This window comes from Penicillium chrysogenum (genome assembly GCF_028827035.1).
Source record: "Penicillium chrysogenum strain IBT 35668 chromosome Unknown utg000001l_segment0_segment0, whole genome shotgun sequence".
NCBI lineage: Eukaryota > Fungi > Ascomycota > Eurotiomycetes > Eurotiales > Aspergillaceae > Penicillium > Penicillium chrysogenum.
Genome location: NW_026622749.1, coordinates 9,228,236 through 9,252,899, shown reverse-complemented (window position 1 = coordinate 9,252,899; position 24,664 = coordinate 9,228,236). Strand labels below are relative to the sequence as shown.

The 24,664-nt window shown below is 44.4% G+C and overlaps 3 protein-coding genes across 3 annotated transcripts; 1 reads left to right on the top strand and 2 right to left on the bottom strand.

Moving 5' to 3' along the window:
- Window positions 1-9,570: 9,570 nt before the first annotated feature.
- N7489_003599 (uncharacterized protein) lies at window positions 9,571-10,284 on the bottom strand (the record flags this gene model as incomplete). Its single annotated transcript, XM_056709354.1, has 1 exon — window positions 9,571-10,284. The coding sequence occupies one exon, from the start codon at window positions 10,282-10,284 to the stop codon at window positions 9,571-9,573; it is 714 nt and encodes a 237-aa protein (XP_056573656.1).
- Window positions 10,285-10,673: 389 nt separating this feature from the next.
- On the top strand, window positions 10,674-11,024 carry N7489_003598 (uncharacterized protein; the record flags this gene model as incomplete). The annotated part of the gene is made up of 1 exon (XM_056709353.1): window positions 10,674-11,024. The coding sequence occupies one exon, from the start codon at window positions 10,674-10,676 to the stop codon at window positions 11,022-11,024; it is 351 nt and encodes a 116-aa protein (XP_056573655.1).
- Window positions 11,025-11,221: 197 nt separating this feature from the next.
- On the bottom strand, window positions 11,222-24,484 carry N7489_003597 (uncharacterized protein; the record flags this gene model as incomplete). The annotated part of the gene is made up of 3 exons (XM_056709352.1): window positions 11,222-11,238; window positions 19,389-20,345; window positions 24,472-24,484. The coding sequence occupies 3 exons, from the start codon at window positions 24,482-24,484 to the stop codon at window positions 11,222-11,224; spliced, it is 987 nt and encodes a 328-aa protein (XP_056573654.1).
- Window positions 24,485-24,664: the final 180 nt, after the last annotated feature.

The window sequence follows — 24,664 nt, the reverse complement described above, 5'->3', positions numbered from 1 at the left end:
GAGGAAGCTCAGTTTTTTACTACGAGAGTATCCCAGACAACCATCAGGAAAGGGCAAACGTTCAGTAAAATTCGTTTGCTAAATAAGAATCATATCTGAGGAAGATCTGTTATACCTATTATGAAACTATTTCCGAAATCCATCGTGCGGTTACTAGAGATCATAACAGTTCATGTTATTACCTTGATAGGGATAGAGTCTAACCTAGTGGTAATCGAATGAAGATATTGCAAATACCGAGTCTTACGCCACTGATATAAGCCCGCCATTTATCAGACATCTCTACTACTAACTCGCTATCCCAGAGTGGGGCAAGCAATCATAGATCATGGTAAAGGCTCTTATTCTTCCTCTTTCGTTGTTGGAAGTGGACTACGCACCAGACGGACATACTATAATGTACTCAGACCCACCGAGGCAACATATTCTTCTTCCTGGGCGCAAAATCGCCTTCCGATGATCGAAACCGGACGCCGAGCTTAGAAGCAGCGCGGGCCTCAATACGGTTTGCAATCGCTACGGGCCGACTCGACGCCGCTTAACCATCTGGACCGATACCAATTACTCACCCTCCCAGACCTAATTCACTGTCCCATTCACGCCAGTCAATCAAATAGTTAGATTTGGGTTAGCTGGTCAAAGTGTCTATGCGAAGACGTCTCTGCTATAGCAGCCGACTGAGTTGATCGATCTACTGTCGCGCCTCTGGATGGACTTCAAATTTGAAGCACAACTGCTCATACTTTAGGTATGTGAAAACCCACAAGTCCTGTTTGAAACTGTGCTGACTTGAAAGACGCGGACAACCAGATGCATGGACACTCGACCACAATACGCCAGTGCAAGGGCCACAGCTCCTTGCCATTTCATCATCCCTTGTCTTGACCATCAGAACATGTGAGTCATGGAGTATCATGCTGATCTACTGGCTAATAATTGACAGTGAACCTTTGAGAGCTCACCAGAGTGGCCCTGGTAATCCCGCACTACCGCCAGTGCTCCACGCAAAGCCACGGCTTACACACTGTGCCTTGCCCCGTAAATGGCCCCGTCGTCGAGCAATGCAGCATGTCCTGGGCGGAATATTACAAACCAAGTTAGCTGGTTAACAATAGGGTGCGGCCATCCACTTGTTGCATAGAACCTTGAGACTCCCATTTCCATGCTAAGGTGAGTGAGATCTAACGCCTACAGCTGCGCTATGTCTGAATATCCGCGCCAAGCCTTATTCCTCTAACCGCGAACACCACTGACATCTTCACACTATTGTAGGGACACCCCTTATCGACGGTGAAATATACCGTGGCGAGTGGCCTATTCCGCCAGATCGAAGATAAGACCAAGGTGGCGGCCGACGAGCGTGCCCTATCGCGTCTTCCGCCCTCGTCCCCACCGCCTTCGCACTATTATAGAGTTCCTGAACCTCTAGCATCGCGCCACATTTATCCACCACGGAAGTGCAATATTTATCGCAAGCGCGTTTATCACGCGCGTTTACTATCTTAACAAACTGCCTTATGCACCCTAGCGCAGCTTTTTTAAAGCGAGTGCAGATCGCGATAAGCTTAAACGCGACGTGGTATGGCTAGTAACTGTATTATAGAGAGTTGTAAGTGATCTAGTTGTGAAGCCGATATAATCATTACGTAAACTGATTGTCCCGTCTTAAGCGCACTTTGGGATTTCTATAAATAGGTACGCTACGATAACTCGTCTAACTAGATCAATCCTTACTGACTCGGATCGTACAATAGGAGGACACCCTCATTTCTATCACTCAAGTCGAATGCCACGCGAATAAATGTCTTGTCTGCTCGAGCTCCCCTATATAAATACTGTCGCATGCTCTCTGTCCCTTCCACATGACTACTATCGACGATGAGTCACTAGAAGATTCGTATCGCGTACCTCGGCCTCTTTCTCCCTATTGATTCTGCGTATCAGGTCATTGTTCGATTTATCTGTATGATACAACCCCTGAACTCCGATTAGCCTATACCACTACCCGAATCATACCTATGGCTAAGCACGCAACCTTTCAAATACCTTCGAGTGGCGTAGGCTGCTGGTATCGAATGCGTGATCCTCGTTGTCTTCGGATGACATTTGGTGTCTTTCCAGAACTGGAAAAAGGCATAGGAATGCTGATGTTTTGTCTTGCTTCCTGGCAGATGAGCGTACCTCTACAGACAATCAGGCTGTTAGCACAAGTCCACCTGCAAGGGGAAGGAGACGCAAAGTCTTCTCATTCTTAGCCTACAATTTGAAATTGGTCATCTCAGGTACAAACCGAGAGGGTAAGATCGGGGTATAGGCAAGCCAATGAGAGCTCACTACCTAAGAATCCTCGGGCATATAGGAACCTGCATTATGAGGGCTGTCAAAAGTGTTGTGGTATACCCGGTTGGTTCTTATGCACGCGTTTCCTATCCAAGCCGAAGCACTATTTGCAAAGACCATTTACCCTGGGTGTCACTGCAGCTGTAGGTTAGTCAAGTCGACCGCGCGTATCTTTTATCCGTTTATATCGTCTCCTAACATATCACGCACTTGTTAGGAAATCCGGATTCCCTACATCCCCTATTACGACGGTTTTTTTGAGAGTAAATCATATATTCGTCGAGCCCACCGCGCCGCGGAGGACACGTGGGCATATTACTATTCGGCTAGGCAGCCACTATAAAGACTTTAGTGTCCGAAACAATATCGAATCAGAATGTTTATAGGACCTCTTAGACTAGCCCCTAGATACTAGAGCAAACTTTCCACCGTCAATCAACGCTTATATAATGGTTGCTTTTAGAAGTATGGCCGGATTGTCTACTACGACTACGAGCGAACTAGCACTCCTACGGGGATATCACCTAACGGAAATTCGTTTTAGATAGCACTACTAGAACCCAATCGGGTTTCAATCGGGTTTCAACCGTGTTCCCTTATTAGCAGAATATGGTTGATTATATTAACTTCGGACACCACTTCCTAAAAGGCAATTACCGTCACTTCGATCCGGGATTGGTTAAAATATGATCCGTCTTTACCGAGGTATAGTAGGAGCCAACCGGGTATTCTTAATTGCTTGCTCGTCTAAATCTCTTAGCAATATAGTTGTCTCTACGGTAAAATTACTTTGATTCTTACGCTCTCTAGGATATAAGAGCTAGAATAGAGTAAGGTCGAGTGACTCACAATCGCCGCCTGAAGTGATAACTTTGACTTCGCAAGGCACAAAGCCTACCGTATAGCTAATTTTACTTAAGCCATTCGTTCGGCACCTTATCACCTACTTCTACACGTGGGTCTTGGGCGTATTGCTTGGTCATAGTTGAACTAGTGGATCTACTATCCCTATCGGATTGAGGCTGTGCTAACTTCACCGAGTGATCAGAATGGGACTAGAAATTTTCGCTTACGAAATATAATCTATAGTGATTGATACATTTATCTATGTGGGTGAGATGATATGAAAATCTCCGTACTACGTCCGTGAGACATTGATAGACCTCGCCGCGGGCCATGAGGCCTATGGATTCGCACTGAGTTACTTCCCCCTGCCTATGGGCGGGCGGGCGGTTGACCGTAGCCCCGTATCATTTAATGGGCCTATGTGTCGTTTACTAATAAGCACTTCAGTCACATGAAATTTTATAATTTTATAATGTTTAGCCACGCACGCATGTCCTATAGTGCTACGTATGCAGGTTATTTGAGTAGAAAGGTATACAATGGATGTGTTTAGCTATAACCAAACCTAGTAAAAGCAATGGACTATCGAGTATAAGTGAAATTGAAAGTGTGGTCCGAAATACATAGAAATTGTGATGCGTCTGCATTGCGCGTAAATATATATATGACTACAAAACATGCTGAACCTACAAAACCACTCATAATATAATGCCTACCAGGGCATCAGCAAATTTATTATAAACACGACATACTAGTTATACTGCATACTAGGATTCGCCTTTATTATGATTAATTATCTGCTATACTAGTGGTTATTGGGGGTAGGTGACAAGTGATAGATTTCTAAAAGTTGAACCCCCTATTTAGGAAGCTTACATAATCTGAGGGTGGCATGGACCGATGGCAAGGTCTAGACGTTGACCACCTTTTTCACCGCCCGACCATTCACCACCACGCTCACCACCACGCTCAACACACATCAACACCACCATCAACACTCACCATCAACACTCACCATCAACACTCACCATCAACACTCACCATCAACACTCACCATCAACACTCACCATCAACACTCACCATCAACACTCACCATCAACACTCACCATCAACACTCACCATCAACACTCACCATCAACACTCACCATCAACACCAACGGTTTAACGCAACAAGCATTCCTAGACAACACCCATCTCTGTTTGCCTAATCCGAATGAAAGATGCCAATTTCTATTGTAGCGAGGAAGCTATTGTATCACAAGCTACCGAGGGAAAGGAATGTGAAATACGTCATTTGGTACTGAAGAAGCTTTAGTTGTTAGTTTATGATTTTGGCTATTGAATTGGCAAAGATCTAACTAAGGCCCCTTCTATGTATCTAATGATGACCCTTCGGAATAATGAATAGACGATGAAGATGTTGCGCAGGTCTTTGCTTCTCCGAATACTCTTGGAACACTCGAATACTGGTCCCTAGCACCACGAAGAGGTGCCTGCACGGGCTAGAGGGGGCTTGTTGTCGCAGATGTCCCTGCGAGGCGCTTTGTTGACGTAGGGCCTAGGCTGCGGAGAACTTGGTAATGCAGCGGTCTCCTACAGAGAACTTGTTAACGTAGCGGTCTCCTACGAGGATTGTTATTCACGTAGACCTATCCTGCGAAGCACCTTTTTACACTCGCGGGGCTCGTGGTAGCGAGGGAGCGCAAGCCTTACATCACTAGGCTCGTGGCAGCGATAGCCGTGGTCACGGAGACTCGTAAGCACGTAGGCAAGAGAGGGACACTATAACACATCGGAGTGTGAGGACTGAAGTCCTGATTTTTTTGGGCTAGGAATCCGGCTCCTTTTATATTTTTTCGGCTACGTCTCTACTAAGGAACTAGTTGCGTAGATGGTAGCGAGAATCACTATCTCGTTAATAAGCGTTAAAGCGATTTGAACGACGTTGAAGGGGTGTTTGGAGACTTTGAGGCCTATAGAGTCAAGCCTCGACCTAGAATAATTCCTCTTAAAATTGTGCGTTAAGTGTGGTGAACCACTTTTATCGACTATTAAGAAGAAAGTAATACCGCGAAAGTAAGATTAGTACCTGTTATCGAATTTGCAATTAAATCTCTTAACGCGCTTGCACTCTATATCTCCCTATTTTAACCACGGTCACCGTCTCTTTTATAAGGGTTGATATCCTTCAACAGATGCCGAAATAATGGGTTGGAGACTTTGTGGCCGACGGAAACGCTATACTATACCTGTAGTTGGCCGGAGGACCTTTCGGTCTCACTAGAATCAATACTACTATCTCTAGGCTCGCGCCGCTGAATATTATTTCTTTCCTTTCTAATCGCAGCTAACTTGTGTTGCCTTTACTAAAATGTCTACTCCCTAGGCGAATAGGCACTGGCATACTTTCAAACTTAGGATAAAGATTGTCTTTCTTTGGGAGGGTATAATAGCAAAAAAGGGTCCAGACCTTTTGAAAATCTCAGATAAGAAACTGGGTCTAGTTTCTAGGACAACCATGTGAACCGAAGCAACCAAGGCCCACGAGCTAGGTTCTTATGATCGCCACCCCCTCGTAAGATTATAAGGCTACTATCACACTGATAAGACCCTAGAGACGAATAGCACCCGACGCGCCAATCAGACACCACGCGTGAATTTAGACAGACGTAGGTACGGTTCTGCGATATAGATCTTAGCGACGACCCACGGGATAGTAGATTTAGGGAGGTTCTATTTATCGCCCGTAGAGAAACTGGAACGAATTGTAGAGGTCTAGACACGATCCACAAGCCCAAAGCTTTCGGCCGTCAGTGTCCGATGGTACGGGGGATTATTGCCTAGGAGGTACTGCGGGGGCAGGTGAGTATTTGGAAGAACACACAGACTTTGGCGACAGAATGGTAGGCTACAACCCGACCCGTGGTTGTGTTCTTTTGGTCGTAGTGACGAGTAAGTAAGTTCCCCTATCAAGTGGCAAGGTGCTATTTATCAACCTAGTGTGTAGAACGTTCTAGAAGCTATGTATCTTCTCCTACAATAAGCCTTTCCCCGATGATTATTGCTCTCTTTGGGCTATAACAACACTTCCTCTCCTTCTCTCTAAGTCTACCGCTATTTCAATAACTCTAGTAGACGGCTTATAAAGAACCATACCAATTATAGACAAACCATATAAGCTTGAATAAAATGCCTCCGTTTTACTAAAACCGATTAGCCCCCAGGTAAGATTTCGATGTGGGCCGGCCCTCCTACGGCCCTAAACCTTATTTCAATCGATCTGCATATCTTGATCAAGATGCTGAATTTAGAGAAACTTTATAATAAAATATTGGCCTTACCGTAGTAAATTTATCCTATATACCAGCCGACGGAGATTGTGGTGATTCTGCTCTAGTTCTCTTTTCCTTCGGGCTACAAGGCTTAATCACAAGCAGCCCAGAAAGAAAGTAGGTAGAAACCTAGGCTTGAATTCTTAATTACAGCCGCATTCTCTCACCGTGTAAGTATTTCCATGGTTCTTCCAAACGAGCTCTCGAAATGATTTGCGGTTCCGCTACTGATCGGTAGTCCCGCTCGTGGTTCCGTAGTCTATGTCAAACTTAATTTCCTTATAACTTGCGCGTGGGTCGAAAGTAGATCGGACGCTTCCCTCCACAGATCGCACTATTTTCGACCACCGATTCAATCAAACCCCACCTAGGTATATTTTACTAAGCTAATAAGATTTCAGTGCTAGAGCCCCTTCCTACCCTATCCTATCTCTCTATAGGAACGCGCATAGTACCGTGAATCCTTATACACTATCCGCAGTATTTTGCAGGCTATATAGGCTATGTCCCTGGTTTAGAATGATAAGGACGAAACTGTGTAGCTAGGCCTACTTAGAGGCACCACGACCATGCTCGAATGTTCACCTTTGACTTTGGAACTTTCTCACTACTGTTGTAATTCTAAATAAGGGTGATTGCTCCTTCCTATGCGAAATCCATGGAGTGATTTATATCTCTCATGCTGAGTGTTCATTGTCGAGTAAGCACAGTCTTTATGGTAATAACATACACTAGGACTATTTCATCGAAATAGTTGGCCACTGTTTCTTCGACATAGCAATGTAGCGCTCTAGTCGATGACATGACATGCTACTAGTGTGGACGTTCTGTTCGCCGGTATCTCAGTTTCCTGGCGGCACAGACACGATGTATATAGTCCCACATCCAGGACGACGGTCGTGTTCTTTGAGGCGAGTACGGAAGCGGTGCTAGCGTCACGCAGCCTGTGGCAAAAGGTCAGCCTCTTATATAGGAAGAATAAAAGTATTTCATACGTATTTTCGAGCGTGATGTTTGAGCTGGTTTATCGCTGTCGCCAGACCGGCAAGGGTCGACCGCTAGAATTATTTGAAACCATTTGTTAATGTTCCTTTGGGCAGAGGTATTTTCTGGCAGAGTTGACCGTGAACCGCTATCGACCAGCGAGCGCCGCACGTCGCCTGGGCGCTTTTGTCTGCCTGAACGTCCGGGAACTTTGGCGCAAGTGCGACGCTGCTTCCGCAGAATATGGTACTTTTTCCCTCGTAAATTGTTAGCTCAGAACGAAGACACTGTATGTGACCGAGTTCGGTGTGCTGTCAACTTACCGCTTGTAGTGGTGGGAATATTGGTGTAATCCAAAAGAGTACTTGACTCCATGTTGGAAACCTGTTGCTCCAGAACAACCCAGTAAGGATAGCAAAGGAACTACAAGACAAGGCACACAGCGCTAAATCGACTTTATACCACCGCCAGCGTGGTTGGATGCAATACAAAAGAAATAGTCTTCCAAAGTTGAGAAGTAGAAGAATAGTCACCAAGACGGATCTGATGATGTTTTGTGAAACCACAACCATACTTGACTGCCAGCTAATGTTCTTGTTTGAACGAGGCCTTGAGATTTATATACCGAAAAAGAGACATATTGGCCAGGTAATAGTGGATAAATTCCCAGGATGACTTCACTTCAGTCTAGGATTTTCTTATACTGAGTTTCCTGCCTATTAAAAGCAGCTGCCCTCAATCTTATAGCACAGAAGGTTAACTGAGAATTCTCAGTTGAGGCTTCGGGGCAACATTTTTGCTCTTTTGCTCTTTTGCTGCGCAGACCCGAGAAGAGATACCACATTTAAAGCTTGCAGTATAGTTTCTGATTTAACTTGCGTCATGTAAGACCACATTTGCAAGGGCCAATCACAGTTGCAGTATCCTGCTTTCACATAGACATCATATGCAGAGGTGGTGCATACATCTATAAACGCCTAACTCAATTTCTGGAGAGCACTCCGATTCTCTCAGGACTCAGTCTTCGGACCCGTAAAAAAAGTAAAATGTGTGCTTGCTACAATATGCCTGGAAGTCACACAATGTTTTGATAAAACAGCATTCACCTTTAAAATGGCTGGAATTAGCCATAGAGTACACGGTGTCTTGAATGAGTGCATCCCAAGGGCAGTTTACATGCACCGCGGATTCTCCGTGTCAGTTTCAGCAGCCCATGGTTGTCTGCCCTGGACGGACTCTCATTAGCTTATCGTGATTACTCCTTAGGCCGAAACCGTAACTAACCCTTGCTCAAAGCCCATGATTTGATAATGTTTTACCATCGGCAAAATTCAATACGTATCTCCTTTCCAAAGGGTGCTGGGATCAGCAAATGCGGAGACCGGGTTTACAATATCCGTTCACCGTCATGATAGTATCTTGCGATTCGTCGGCGCACTATGGAGCGGAGCAAAATGGATAGCTACATCACTAAAGCATCGAAGTAAGTGAAAAATGCTCTATTCAGGGGTCTTAATCGCTCATAATCTTCACTGGCGGTTCTAAAGAGCCTCTATATTGTGTCAGCTGATAAGTAGTTGTTCCAACAGCGCTAAGTGGCCAAGCTCTGCAATGATATAAAGACTTTTTTCTTTTTTTCTCTCGCGTATTAGAGGGCCTCAGGCAACTGATGATACGAGGCATTGCTCAATACTTTACAGCATGCGATATGCAAATAAACGTCGATAGATGTGACAGAAATACTTCTGCTATTTCAAAGTCAATCCGCTCAGAATGTGGGACTTTCCAAATTGATCACGTTTCTCCTTGATCCTCGAAAAAATACACGCAGACTTTCCCAACTAAGAAACAAAAGTTAATGACATATATAAGAGATAATAATGAAATCGGAAACAGCATCTGGATCACCGCGACGCAGACATTTCATATGGTGAATAAGTCACGCACTTGAATGTTAACGGCTCATCTAGACAGTAGACCGGGAATAAACCGAACGATGGACAACAGGATGACGTTTCACGTGCGAGCCTTTGTAGTCCACTATTGCCATAATTCCACACACTCGATATCAAGACATGTAAGGAATTGCTACCTGCAACACCGCTTTGGAATACTCCACGAGGCTATATGTCAGGACCAAGTACATGCCGTGGAGACTGGGCTGCCAGAACTGGACCATTCCAATTCTCTCAAGAGGGCGCAAAGCGTACAGAGCACAACCACAGAGGTTCAGAAGTACCAGTCTGCCGAATGCAGTGGCCAATGGAGAGGGAGCGTGGAGCGGCTCGGCCAATGCGTGAATGGACGGTACCAAGGCCAACAGGACCACTGAGGCAAATTGAAGAGACAATCGGGCGGAAAATGCCCCCATGTCCATGTCCTTGAGATAGCCGTCCGAGAGGCTTCCAACCGCGATCATTGTGAAAGCCGATGCATACCCAAGTTGTAGCAATGGTTGGGCTGGAAAGAGAAAAGCGATCGTGGGAAGAGCTGCGGTCCAGACCAGGAATAAAACGCCAAACCACACGGAATCCTGCTCTTTCGTCATTTTCTCCCCCCGGAATGCACTAAAGCTATTCTGAAAGATAACACACAGATACCATATGTCGCTTCCTCCACCAAACGCCATCACTGCTAGAGCGTATGGGATTGACTGTTGAGATGAGGGGAAATGGAAGATCAAGAACATCAGTAGATAAATGACAAAGTAGGAGAGCCCAAGCGTGCCTATGATGACACCGATGGCGCAATTGCGCAGGTTTCGGTAATCGAGCGTGTCCATTGTGTAAAGTTGGGGTAAGCACCGGCCCTCTTGAGGCAGCATTCCTCGGGCGAGCATTTGGCTTTATAGACAAGAGTGGAGCTCAGTCTTTACTCGTTGACCGTGGGGACGTCTCGCAGAAACATAAGTGTTGGAATAATGATGGGTACGGTGTTGGTCACCAGAACGGTGAGGAACCATCATATCTGTACTGACCACCCACCTCAACGGCCGGCGCCTCAGAAGTGACCACGTTTATGTTGAGTTGCCAGAAACTCCTTTTTGCCTCGTTGATATTCAATCTAACCGACCGACCGACAGATCTCCCTGACTATGTAATTGGTGTCTCATTATGCAAATGCAGGACCTGAGAGTCGTTTGTGATTCCTCCTCTCTTCCATGATAGCACCATGGAAGATATTGTACAGATTGTACGCCAGATCGGTCGACAACAAGCTCATAATGCTTATTATCGCGATTGCTATTCCCTCTTCAAGCTACTCCAAGAGCTCACAGAACATACGTTCACCGAACTACAAAGACTTTACAAATCCGGCACCGAGCGCTCGACCGATTCTGTCCATCAACTTCTCCGAAATTTTCAGAACACAATCTGTAATCTGGTTGAAAGAGCATGCGAAGCCCAAGCGGAATGCGAGGAGTTCTGCTCCGTGAATGAATCACACTCAGCGCGCGTTGTCTTCGAGCCCATCAGGAGAATGTACACCGACCCACAAGCCTCATTGCAGGGTACAAGTTGATGGTGGAACTACTAGCCTGGCATCGTCGCCTGGGAAGATGGACGAGCACGACTGGTCACTCTACTACAGTGATATTTTCGAAGGCGGAATTTCTATAATTATATATAGCCGTGTCAAAATCACAATGTACTTTGTGTACCACAGTATTTCTCTCCAAAAGCTCATACACCATGTAGGAGCCCACCAACACAAAGCTCTCATGAATCAGACGAAGCTATCAAGAAGTTCCGATTACCACAGAATATGCACCATAGGGGCGAGCAATGTTTAGCTCCACCATCTGCCACCGTCCTTATATATCATTTCCCACACACTCCCAGCCGAATGACGATCTACGGGCTTGGCAATTAGATGCAACAGCAGAAAAGATGGACCAACCATATGGTTGAACCGCCAATAGAAAAGAACACTGCCAACCATGCTATGGTAAACATCTTAGCTCCAAGGGTAACTTCAACGCCGTAAGGCTGCAGCGTGTTCTTGACCTTGGAAGCAAAAACCCCATACGTCACCGTGACCACAATTGTGGCAGTCGTAATCAGCATCGAGGAAAGCTTAATTTATCAGCATGTCCCTTCGATATTTGTCCAAGTATCACATACCGTGCAAAATATGGCAAGTGGTCTACTGCCTTTTGAAAAGAAAACTTTGCGACAAGCCAAAACTCCGGATAATGTGGTTACCACAAACCCAGCAATATACAAACAGATCACACTCTGGGAAAACCGTCGGTAGCCGGAAACGAAGCTTAGGTCAATATCTGGAAGTATGTTTCTGAGATTTATGGGTGTGGAATCAAGCACGGCGGATAGATCAAAAGTAAAAGAGGTGCTGGGGTCGGAACAAACCATCTCCGAGCCATCCTTGGCTTTACAGTAGCTCCAGAGGCCAACCAAATAGTATTGAGGCAGATATGACTTGAATTCGTGTACCTGGGCTTCAACCATGCTGCTTGCAGCCGACGTTGCCTCATGGATTGCTTCATTTGCGCTGGTATGGATGCTAGATGCCACGCCTTCGACGGCAATTCTTCCCCCGCTCTCGATACGCGCAGTATCAATATTGAATGAGTCCCGAATTTGCAAATCACGCAGCTTTGGAAATTCTTTCAGGTCTACCTGCCGATTGCTTAGCATTGATTAGCATGGAAGTTTTTCGGGCGTATCTTACTTTTAAGAAATGTAGACCCTTCGGCGAGGAAGACGACGAACATCCGACAAAGACAAAAGATAGACAGACTAGAACGGCGACGGTAAATGATAATGCTGTGGTTGAAACTAGCGAATCCAATCTGCTCTTGGTAAAAAGCTTTATGGCTTCAGAAGAAGATAAAGGAGTGTCTCTTGACCGAACAATAGACTTTGAGATCGAGAGAACAATTGAGAACTATGCTATATCGCAATTCAGGGAAGCATATATACAATCTTTCCAGATATGGTCAACTTAACCCGTGTGGGCAGTGTTCTGTAAATTTAACTGAGGCCGGCGCAATTTTCCGCCTCATTCTATAGGCAGTAGTAGATAAATGTGTTAGGTAAACTATAGTGAATAGGGATCCATAATACATAGGTGTTGTGAGGGCAGGCAGATAATTGACAGTATTAACCGCCGGAATATGAGGGCATGTAATTATAAGTGATTAGGCTAGCGAGTTAGATCTTCGGCCCACAATTATTCTCAGATAGATTCAATAATTAAGTTGGTATAAATACTACTCCACGGAGTGACCCTCGGCATCTAAGTTGCCTTTCTCGTTATTCTATACACCTCCTCACCTATAAATCGTAGCTGACTTATACTAGCCCCTGTCATATCATTTTCTAGGTAGTCAGAAGTTGAATATTAGGAACGGAAATTATATGACTATCGAGAAAGTCATTTTGAGCTATCTGCTAGAGTGTATATCTCTCACCTCGTCTTCGAGAGTGGGTTTAGAAGACGGATGGACGGCCGGTAGAATATCCGTCGATTGACACAATTGATGAAGATGTAAGGCTGTTAACGCCTGATAAGGGATAACTACGTGCCGGTGATAGTCCCTAGGGCTTATTAGTAAGACCGCGTGCGGCCCCGATCTGGCGGTGGGATCATTCCTAGCTTAGATATAGAGCTAGACTATAGGTTATACGTATACGACCACGAGAACCTTATAATAGCTATAAGGAATTTCCTTAGCCACGACAATTAGTGGTGGATCGTAGATATCTATCTAACAGATAATGAGGAAGGTGCGTTTGCTTAGTTTCAGCTCTTAGAGATCCTCGTTAATAAGTTTATAGTGTCGCTAGACGATTATAGAAATAAAGCGGAGTCTATTCGTCATAAATTTATCTAATCGCTAAAGGAGCGGTATCTAAACGACAATCGCCTACCTAATAGACTGATCTACGAGCGGATTAACCGGTACGAAGGCTACCTCGATACGCCTAGGGATCCGCTCGCTACGAATAACTAGTGGGCTACACTAGAGGCCCTCGCGGGAAGTAAGAAAGGAAAGTATTTAAAGTAGTTTTTTAAACACGAGACCTTACACTAAAAGCTAAATTCTTTGCTCGTTATTCTGGGTCTCTAGGGAGGGATGCGGATTGGGCTACTTTATAAACTAATAGCCATATATTGCGACGAGGTAAGTTTACTCTGAACCATAAAGCCAGTTCTATCTTATCTAACTTAATTGTAAATCTAGCTAGTAGCATACTACTAGGAATTGATCTTTACCACTTTTTCGAGACTAGTTGGAGGAAGGGAAGAGTTTTTATTGCTGATTGACGGAGTTACGGTCGAGCTGCTTTAATCTCGCGTCCCTAAATTCTCTAGTAAAGATTTGAACTCCTTACAAGTCGAGTTAGAGGAGGGCCGGCTTTTTCCAAACTTCTCGGAAGAGGCTCGGTAGGACATATGGGCGCGTTTGAAAGAGATCGATTATCCAATTCTAACCTTGAAAACATTTTTCAAAGATCGGCTCTATCTTGAGGTGGCCTAAAGTGTCATGAAGAGACTGTTCGTCCAGCCGAGAAGGGAAAAGATTACTATTGACCAGGGTGTGTATAGGAAGTATGACACTCCGGTTCCCGTCTCGATGGCGCTGAGACAGGAATGGTTAGGATCCGACCTGCTCGAATTTTGGCGCTTCAGCTTCCAGTATGGATTTGAAATGACCGATCACCAACGCCTTAAATGGCCGACAGACGCTGATCCCGAGGATATGCTTGATCGGCGAAGCTCCGGATCGTCCTTTCTTCCCAAGCAGGAAATATAGCGCCATTTCTTTACACTGGTGAGAGCGAGAGGTTTCCAAGCACCCGTCACAGACGACACGTCATTTGCAGCCGGGGAGCTACCTTCCCCTAGAGTGTGCGAATATCCAGAAGACTCAGCCGAAGAAATAGAAGTTGCCAAAAGATGTGGGAAGCCGTACTCGAACACTGTCGAGGCAGATCGATTCGCTTTATCCGCAGAGGCGCTACGGCAAAGTCAAGCCTCGGTTCGAGTGACGGCGGGGTTTCTCCGACAGTCTGTTTTTAAGGCGTTCTTTAGCTATCTATGGAATAGCAATAGTCAAATGGCCGGTGGTGATCCTCCTGACGACAACATTGAAGTTCACCATCGCGGCGAAAGGCCGACTACCGCAAATGTTGGTCGGGCCATGATGGCCACAGACGGCATGGACGTGGATCCTGGGAGCCTCAGGCCAAACCCTCTCGTCACCTCAGCAGCGCGGACGCATAATGCCGCGGCTACTGCTTCACCAGCTGACATACTGCCGCCGTTCGGTGTCATGACCATCACGGTTGGACGAACTACACGAATATTAGACCTACCAATCCACGACTCATTTATGAAAGACTTTTCGACTGGTCTATTCAACAACAACTTCAACGTCCAGACCGATGAGAGGGAAAAGCGATCCATTTCCCCATATACGTGCTACTCTCATTATCTGCACAATCCGTCGTCGGTGCTACACGCCGAATTCAGACAAAATGAGCATACTACCTACGCTATTGCACCCTCGCAAATCGGCGCTGGGAGCAAGAGAAGGATGCTTGATGAAGACGAGCAGATGGCTAGAGCGGAAATATGGTTACAGGAGCAAATTGCGTTGCTTTCGGATCGGCGTAACGGCGACGAAGACCTTTGACGGGAAAGGAGGTATCAAATTCGGGTTTCACCAAGGCCTTGAAGAGGCTCACGGTATAGAGGAGGCCTGGTATGGTAGAGATGGTATGAGTGAGGCATGTAAAAATTCATATGTTATGATCTATCATATCTCAGAGCATGTTCCTGTAAACGGCAACGTTTTAGCTTGAAGCGAGCAAGCCTATGGTATCTATCTTATATAGTGCGAAGGAATAGATGATAATGTACTTCTTGATTTATTGGGATGCATCGTGGTTCGATCAATTATATTTATTAGACATGCGCTTGGTGTCCGGCACTGATCGTTATTTATATTTTACAGCTGACAATTAGATGTAAGTTCCATAGCCCGAGGAATCTCAATGGCTTCAACTATTCTCTGATTTATATACTCTTCTTCCATTCAACACATAGCGTCATACTTGTAGTTCACTCTCTGGCCACCATCAAGGGTTCTACACCACATGGCGTCGCTTCAAGTTTAACAAGTGAGGTGCTGCCTCTTTTATCTCAATGGTCTATGGTACACTCCGCCGACTCAAATACCTTTGCTGACCCAGAGGCGCAATGACAAAGACCACCCTCACGATGGTCCGCCTCCCTAAATATATAATTAGACAACACAACTTGAATTCCATATCAAAGAGTGGCTTACTTGATGAGGCAGGTATTCAGGTCGAGTTCCCCAGAACCCTTCGGCGAGGGTATTGTGGTAGGGCCATGTGTCTCGCTAGGTGCGCTTGGGGATGCCGAGATGCTCGCAAAGCTTGATGTATTCGGGAGCTCGCAGCTAGAGCTCGCAGTATGGGTAGCAGACCCGGTACTCTCGGTACTGGTGCTTGTCTGTTGTTGAGTGCTTTCGCGTCTTGTAGTCTCTTTATTCAGTGGTGGCGATTGGCATGAACAATTGCCCTACTGTTGCGAGGGAACCTCATCACCAGCTACCCTTTCTGCATGTTGCCTCACCGAAGCCATCAGGGGAAGTTGACCGTCCAGGGAGACTGCAATACCACGACAATCGATGGAAGGACCATCAACACCTGTAAAGGTTAGCAGTCAGGTATAAAGCGAGGGTAGTATGATACCTACATCTACTAAGTGCGCTTTCCATCTCAGCCTCAGTCAGACGACAAGGAAACTGATTGCGTGTGTCCAGAAGTTGAAAGCGTGGCATTCAAGCTTCCGCCCATAGCTTGTTGCCATGTGCTGACTGTATTACATATAGATTGAATGAGGGGCCTAAGATCAAGGGCTTGAACTTGACCGAGGATAGCGAGGACTGTAAGCAGAGACCTGAACATGATCAAACAACTTTGGTATCCAAAGACCCGGCTTTGGCGGGTGGTGCTGCGAAGCGCTTTTATATCATCAAGGCTCGATGAGCATATTTCTGAGGCACTAATTTACCTAGGAGGCGTGGCAATCCTATGAAAGTAAAAGAAATAGAGAAGAACGACGGGTGGTGTATCATTATGTTAGTATCACTGGCATCAAAGAAATGCCGATGATATTGAAAATTGATACCAGCGGGAGAATCAACTCTTAATTTTGTGATAGCACATTTATGCCCGTATAGCCCAATTTAAGATTCCCTACGTGTGAAGCTATAACTATAGAAATATACCATTTCCAAGACCTAAGAGATATATATTACCCTCGACCTCCCCCTCTTTAACGGACTTTGTCTATTTCCAATTAACGTGATGAGGGCCGGTGTAGATTCTGCTAGCATTTTGTTACTACTTCTCGCCGTTTTAGTCGTGAGTGGCTATATATTCGCTCTACATTATGCGGTTCGCATATACTAACTTTTATAGGTCGTAAGGCCCTATAATAAACAGATTCATATAGTAACATCTACCTATCTAGTGCGATCCCTAGAAAGCGCATTCGAGAACGTGACCCGCTAACGTATTTCTAGTATCACTCTTCGCCAACATTTCTACTACCGAAACTACCGTACGAAATAATCATAGAGGTCGGTCCCTATCATTAATTGTTTATAAGTATCTAATAATCGTAATAGCAAACTCCGGCTTATATATATTCGCACGGAATTGCTTATATAGACGCTACGACGGAGAATATTAACCACTTAAGCAAAGTTAGCGAAACCTCGTGTAACGTTAATGCTAGAAATTATCATCGTCTATCATATATTAACCTATCTGGTATATTCCTTTATAACTATATAAGTACTCCAAACTTTAAGGCAAATAGGGCTCCGTGCTAATAGCACTAAGAGCCTCGAGCGTATCTTAATAAACTATAGAAGCCTTATGCCCCTAGCGATAAAGGTTTAATAAATATGCTAGGTAGACAACTTTTATACGTTTAGAATAATCGGCGGCTCTTCTTAAAACGCGAGTGACTCGACTGACTTTCACTTAGTAGTTACGGGCGAAACCATAGGGTACCCTATAGAGTAGTTCAGCCCTTACGACCGTGCCACTAAGTCGGATTAGTATTCGGGGTAGACTAATTAAGGTACTACCGGAGCGTAGCACGGACGTGATTCACATTTTCGTATATAGATTCTTATAGAACTCTCAAAATTAGGGAGCTATTTTTCCCTATAGACGCGCTCGAATAAGTTTCACTAATTTATTCTCTTTGATTGCTTCTCCACCTCTTATTTTATTAACGATAGGCCTAATATAGCTAGTGAATATTTATTGCCCTTTTCCTATTCGATAGTAATTGATAGGCTAGGCTAGATATAGGCCGAGGTCGTCTAGCTAAGACTTAGGAAAGAACTAAAGAGAATAAAATGGTGAAAGGAATTTCGAGCGGATCTTTAAGGCTCGTGCGTTAGTAATGCTCTTTCTTTAAAGTATCGAAGGCTATCGCTACCTAAGAAGCTTCTTATAATACTTAGAATAGTATACGCCGCGTTATATTATAAAATCGTTAAAAACTAGTACCACCCTTAACTCAATCATTATACTTATACTTACTATATAACTGATAAGATAATACTTCGATAGTACTTCCGCCTAAAATAACTAAAAAGTATAAAACAAATAATATCACGCGCGTAAGGAAGGAAATCGGTCAATTAATAGAGCGGTTAACCCCGGAATATTCACCCTATTTCTATTAACTAGCACCTCACTACATTTCTCGAGATAATGCTAAACCGATAGAGATCCAATTAAATATATCCGCCTTAGGGATAGCTCATTTTTAGTTATCTCCTACTTATATATAACTGCCTTTGATAAACCGTTTCGAGATATTAGTTCTTCGAGCTCTGCTTATAAGAATAATAAGTGCGCACGAAGACGCGAAATCCGTTTTGAATTTCGATAAATAGCCCGACTTAGGCGTTTCAATTTAGGCTAGCCTTGTCTCTTTAGAGTTTCAATTTTAGTTAGGATTTGACCTATACCTAATAGATTTACTAATGGTACCCGAGATTGCTTGGTAGGGAATATAATCTTATAATCATCCCTCTTTCGCTAAAGCGCCTATTTAGACTATAATTGAGCTAATAGATACGATAACATTGTCGTAGGATCTAGGCTGGGATAGTGAATATTTGGTATTGTTGCTATTAATATTCCCACCGGCCGCTCCACTTCATTCTCGACGGCGGTAGTGATACGATGAGTTAGGGAGGTGCCCGAAAAGAGTAAAACTAATAGGATTATATAACTAATATAGTATTTATTAGAGATTTGGTCTCGCCTATCTAGCGACACTTTTGTTTCTAAAGCTTTGCCGGGATTTTGGCTAATCAATTGATACCTAGAAGTCATGACCTGGCCGGTACGGATGCTATACGCACCTACTTGCGTAGTGGGTGTGTTAAAGCTAAAGTCTAATATGACGTACGGTAGCTATCCTAGACTTACTACGCGGGACTAGTAATATTAAATAGAGATTAAGTATTCTATAATAACTGGAACGGTGCTACGAGTTTTCTAGTACACTATAATGCGACCGCGGTTACCGTTGTCGATCTTTGAGGCTAGGCCATTTGTATCGCTGTCGGCATTAACGGGATAAGGATTATGCTGGCAAGGAGTAGAATTGGAGGCTGGAGACGGTGAAGCCTCATTATGAGAATGGCCATGTCCATACCAGGTCGACTCGGCATTAGAAGGCGTAGCGTACATGTTCAAAGCACGACTGTGATGATGCTGATTTCACCATGATCATTTTTACCACCTTCACCACCTTCACCACCTTCACCACCTTCACCACCTTCACCACCTTCACCACCTTCACCACCTTCACCACCTTCACCACCTTCACCACCTTCACCACCTTCACCACCTTCACCACCTTCACCACCTTCACCACCTTCACCACCTTCACCACCTTCACCACCTTCACCACCTTCACCACCTTCACCACCTTCACCACCTTCACCACCTTCACCACCTTCACCACCTTCACCACCTTCACCACCTTCACCACCTTCACCACCTTCAGCACCTTCAGCACCTTCACCACCTTCACCACCTTCAGCACCTTCACCACCTTCACCACCTTCACCACCTTCACCACCTTCACCACCTTCACCACCTTCACCACCTTCACCACCTTCACCACCTTCACCACCTTCACCACCTTCACCACCTTCACCACCTTCACCACCTTCACCACCTTCACCACCTTCACCACCTTCACCACCTTCACCACCTTCACCACCTTCACCACCTTCACCACCTTCACCACCTTCACCACCTTCACCACCTTCACCACCTTCACCACCTTCACCACCTTCACCACCTTCACCACCTTCAGCACCTTCACCACCTTCACCACCTTCAGCACCTTCACCACCTTCACCACCTTCACCACCTTCACCACCTTCACCACCTTCACCACCTTCACCACCTTCACCACCTTCACCACCTTCACCACCTTCACCACCTTCACCACCTTCACCACCTTCACCACCTTCACCACCTTCACCACCTTCAGCACCTTCACCACCTTCACCACCTTCAGCACCTTCACCACCTTCACCACCTTCAGCACCTTCACCACCTTCACCACCTTCACCACCTTCACCACCTTCACCACCTTCACCACCTTCACCACCTTCACCACCTTCACCACCTTCACCACCTTCACCACCTTCACCACCTTCACCACCTTCACCACCTTCACCACCTTCACCACCTTCACCACCTTCACCACCTTCACCACCTTCACCACCTTCACCACCTTCAGCACCTTCACCACCTTCACCACCTTCAGCACCTTCACCACCTTCACCACCTTCAGCACCTTCACCACCTTCACTGTCGCTGAGTCCTGAATGGGAACCACTCTTAGGCTTAGATTAACTTCCATCTCGTATACACTAAACCTAGAATTTTAACGTTAAAATGTGTCCCATAGTCTAGTTAGAGAAATAGGTGGTCTTAAAATGGAGCATCGGCCTGATCTATCAAGACTAATCCTAGATAAATATTACGAGGTATTTTATTAATAAGGTGTTAACTCAAGTATCATTTAAAAAATGCGAGAATTCAGCTATCCTAGGTATGACTTTCGCTCTTTTTTCCGGGGAATCTACCACTCGTTCCGAGGGAAGAGTGGTCGAACCCACGGCATACCTATAGAGATAACGGAGGATAAAGTAGTGTATAATAAAGACCCTAATCAAAGTAACGCTACCTCTAAAAACGCTACTAAGTATCAGTACTATACCCTACTTTAAAAGCCTTACTAAGAGGTTACTACTATAGATTGCTATATCGTGCTATTTATGATCTAAGGTTTTTATGGCTGATAGTGGTCTAGAAATCGGCGAAATAGTTTGAGAGAGAGCCGCCGTTCCTATTAACGTCCTCAACAAGGGTTGGCTTTTATCATTAGGGGTCAGAGATAAGTGATGCCTAGTCGTCCTAGTGATACGACTAGCAGTGCTAGACCATTCGGTGCTAGAAGCTTCGTCGCTTTAGAAAACCCTACTCTATCCGGTTTCTCTGATCTCGGAAGCTTCGGTATATATTTAGCTAGTCGAATGATATAGGGACTCCACGAAAGGTCCCGACGAGCCTATAGAGTGCGATGTTACTAAACTAGCCTATACTTACTAAGAGGTACGATCGAATGTAAGTGGTAAAGAGGTGGCTCTTATAGTCACTTTCTGAAGTAAGTCGATAGTGTTATTCTTTGAATTCTTAATCGGAAAGTGGCTATGGTTATCAAAGCCGGTGCTAGTATATGATCCTCTTATAGCACCGGTTATTAAATCTACCTCGGTAGTTGCTCTATTATGCTTAAGTTCCGTCCTAGGCTTATCACTAGGGGCGCTAACTGGAGAACTGGGGTGTAATAGCAAATTATAGTATGATGGTCGATATAAGGCCGACAAAGGGGATTACCGCGAGACTAGTGTGACGTTAAGCCTTAATCCCTTATTATATAGTGCCTAGCTTATCCTAAAACCAATAGCTTAAGTGTACGTAGACTTCGGTGAAGCTAACGTCGGCTATGAACTAATAATTGTTAGCGATAGTGTTCAAAGGTAATATATCGTCTCTAAAGGCTAGGAAAGTATGAGGAAAATCTGGAAAGAGGTATGTATGATATATACCACTACTAAGCGATAGCTATGACTTTCTATGGCAAGCTGCTTTACAGACTGATTATGTATTAATTAAGCACGGGAAGACTAGAGCGTGCTAGTAAGATAAGGTAGACTATTTAATATATTAGGCCTTTAGGGAATCGCCGATATAATTCTAAGTTTCTAAGGCTAGGGATTGTGATAATATAAAAGGTATATAGACTATTATAACAATTAGTTATGCCTAGTGCTAGCTATAGAAAATATCAATTCTACACGTTAATACCTAGCCGCATCTTTTTATTCTCTAGCCCGTAATATAAGTCGTAGTAGTAAACATTATTTAAAGTTCCTATAAATGGTGACTATTGTTAAAGTAATAGATTAGACAATTAGGCTATCGTAGATATCCGATATATATAAGTGCATCCACCGGGTATAGTAAAATACTATTTCGATTGTAGCAAAATAGTGGATAATAGCGCCTCCTCTAAGCCGTGTCAAGCGAGAGTAACTCCGTAAGCGTCGCAATAATTTACTACGGCGCTATAATAAATTTTAGCTTCTATATAGGATAAAAAGCTGGCTTATTATAGAACTGCCTAATAGTCAGGTCTTTATATACCACTCCTATCTAGATACCTCTCCGCCCTTAAGGGAAGATATAGTAAGACAAAATTAATATAAGTATTCGATGATTTGCCGCTGATTGGTGAAAGAAAACACGGCCTAAGCCCACTATTGTTCGAACGCCTCGCGACTATATTTCTACGACCTCTGCTTAGTTAGTTAGTAGAGACATCCCGGCCTTCTACGCCTTAATTCGCTAAATCTAGAAATAGGAAGCTCTAGCGAATTATTTGAACAATAATCGTCGTATAGTCTCGTAGTGATATAAACCGTCTCGTGCCTAGTTAGTTCACTTCGGTGTATAGTGGGATCCGTGACGCACGTTAAGAAATACCGACCTTAGTACGGTGGTTAAAGTAATAGAACCTATTTAATATAGAAGCCGGGGTATAATATCTCACTATATACAATAGGGAGAATCGAGACTAATATCACCCTTTTATTTCTTTGATTATTTCTTAAACTCTAAGTCTAGTCACGCTAGGCCTAATGTAGTTAGTCGAATATAATCTGCTTATCGCCCTTTTCCTACTCGGTAGCCCGAATTGGTCTAGGCCAGAAGTAGATTGGAATGGGTCTGGCCTATACTTGGCGACGACCCTAAGAGGATAGTAGGAAGGCTAGTTAGGAGCGGATAAGTAAATTTCAGTTAGTTATAATACTTATCTTGTTTCCTATGGCCATATTGAGAGCAGATCATAATTCTAGTAAACTTAAGGATTTCCGGTATTGAGAGGCTCTATTCGGTATATGTAAAGGCCTAACCTATCTATGAGCTGTGATCAGCTGGTTATGGCCACCGATTGATATTGATATTAACTTACGCTCTTCTTATTGAGCCTACTAACTAGGGGATCGAGCGAGGGATAATAGCTTATCTTCTACGACATATTAGAACCGTCACCCTATATCTAGTTCCCCGATACTACCTATGCCTAACGTGCATCCGGCGATATCGGTGGAGTCGACCGTGTTTCGCGCTTAGATTAAGAGAAACTGTAATATAAAATAAGTACTATAAACGGAACGCTTTAAAAGGGGCTATAACACTTACCGATTAGGTCACTAGAAAGGCGATAGCTTCGCCTTAGGCTATAAGTGGGTAGCGAGCTAGGTGTCTATATTGTAGAGAATTATTAGCGCAAGCCTTCGTGATATCGTAATATATAGGTAGTGTGTACTACCGGCTCTAGTGGGAATATGATTGCCTTTAATGGCCTAGAAGCCTGGTGGATTATTAGCATATCTCGGACTCGGACGGCGAAAGAAAGAGTCATACCACTAGAATGGTAACCAGTAGGACGCCTAGAATGAAGACCCCTAGTGCGATCATCTGTAATATTTTTTAGAAACGCTATAGGCATCGTGAAGGGGAATGAGGGAAAGAGTTCGATGTTATATACCTGACTTTTGTAGGCCGTCTTGCAATACAAATTGTGGTTTTAGGGATATATATAATATGAGGGAGAGAGCTACCGACCCCTATTAAAGTCACAATCTAAACTCGTTGGCCCGCAGCAATTTGATGCTATCGCCTACTCAGAAACATGAGGAATTTTTGAATTCATTCTACCCACTTAAACGGTACCCCAACCTTAGCTAACCAGGTTCTCACATTTAGCAATGATATATATTTAGGGGAATTCAGCAGCTCACAGGCTACGTATCGCTTCATTAGTTTAGATCATTATTTATAAAACCCCCAAAGGGCTAAAATTCACAACTTAATCACCTCTATGGTCCCGAAAGATTTGCTACATGAGGGTATGTTTGTCACCCACCTCTATTATCATTATATCCAACTATTTCTGATATCGCACTATGTCACAAAGAGCCTGTATATGCTCGAGTATCGTCGAAGGCTTTGGCCGGATGTTGAAGAATCTGTATCCGCATTATGGCGTTTAACGGAGCGTTGGCTGCACCAGTTGCCTCACGAGTACAACTTCGGTCAATCGGCCATGCCTGTGAGAAGTGACGCAATGACCCTAGGATGTCGTTTTATGGCGTCAAGAGTCATGATCACACGTCCCTGTCTTTTGTCAGCTTAATCGAAGGAAAATGACGGGTTCTAATATTGCCTTGTTCCACTAAAATATGGCAGATGCTTGTGTTAACTCGGCCACATTGGAATACACTTACTCTTCCTCGCCATAACCTCTTAATATGATCCATACCTAGTGATTCCGTACTTAGGCCTTCTAATGCTACACCTAGCGCGAGATCCTGTCACGCATTTCCCCTTCTTTCCGTAACGAACCCGTCTTGTACATAAGGGATCTTTTACAAGATGGCTTTACCCCATATGGCGAAGCGGAGTATGAGTTAAATAATA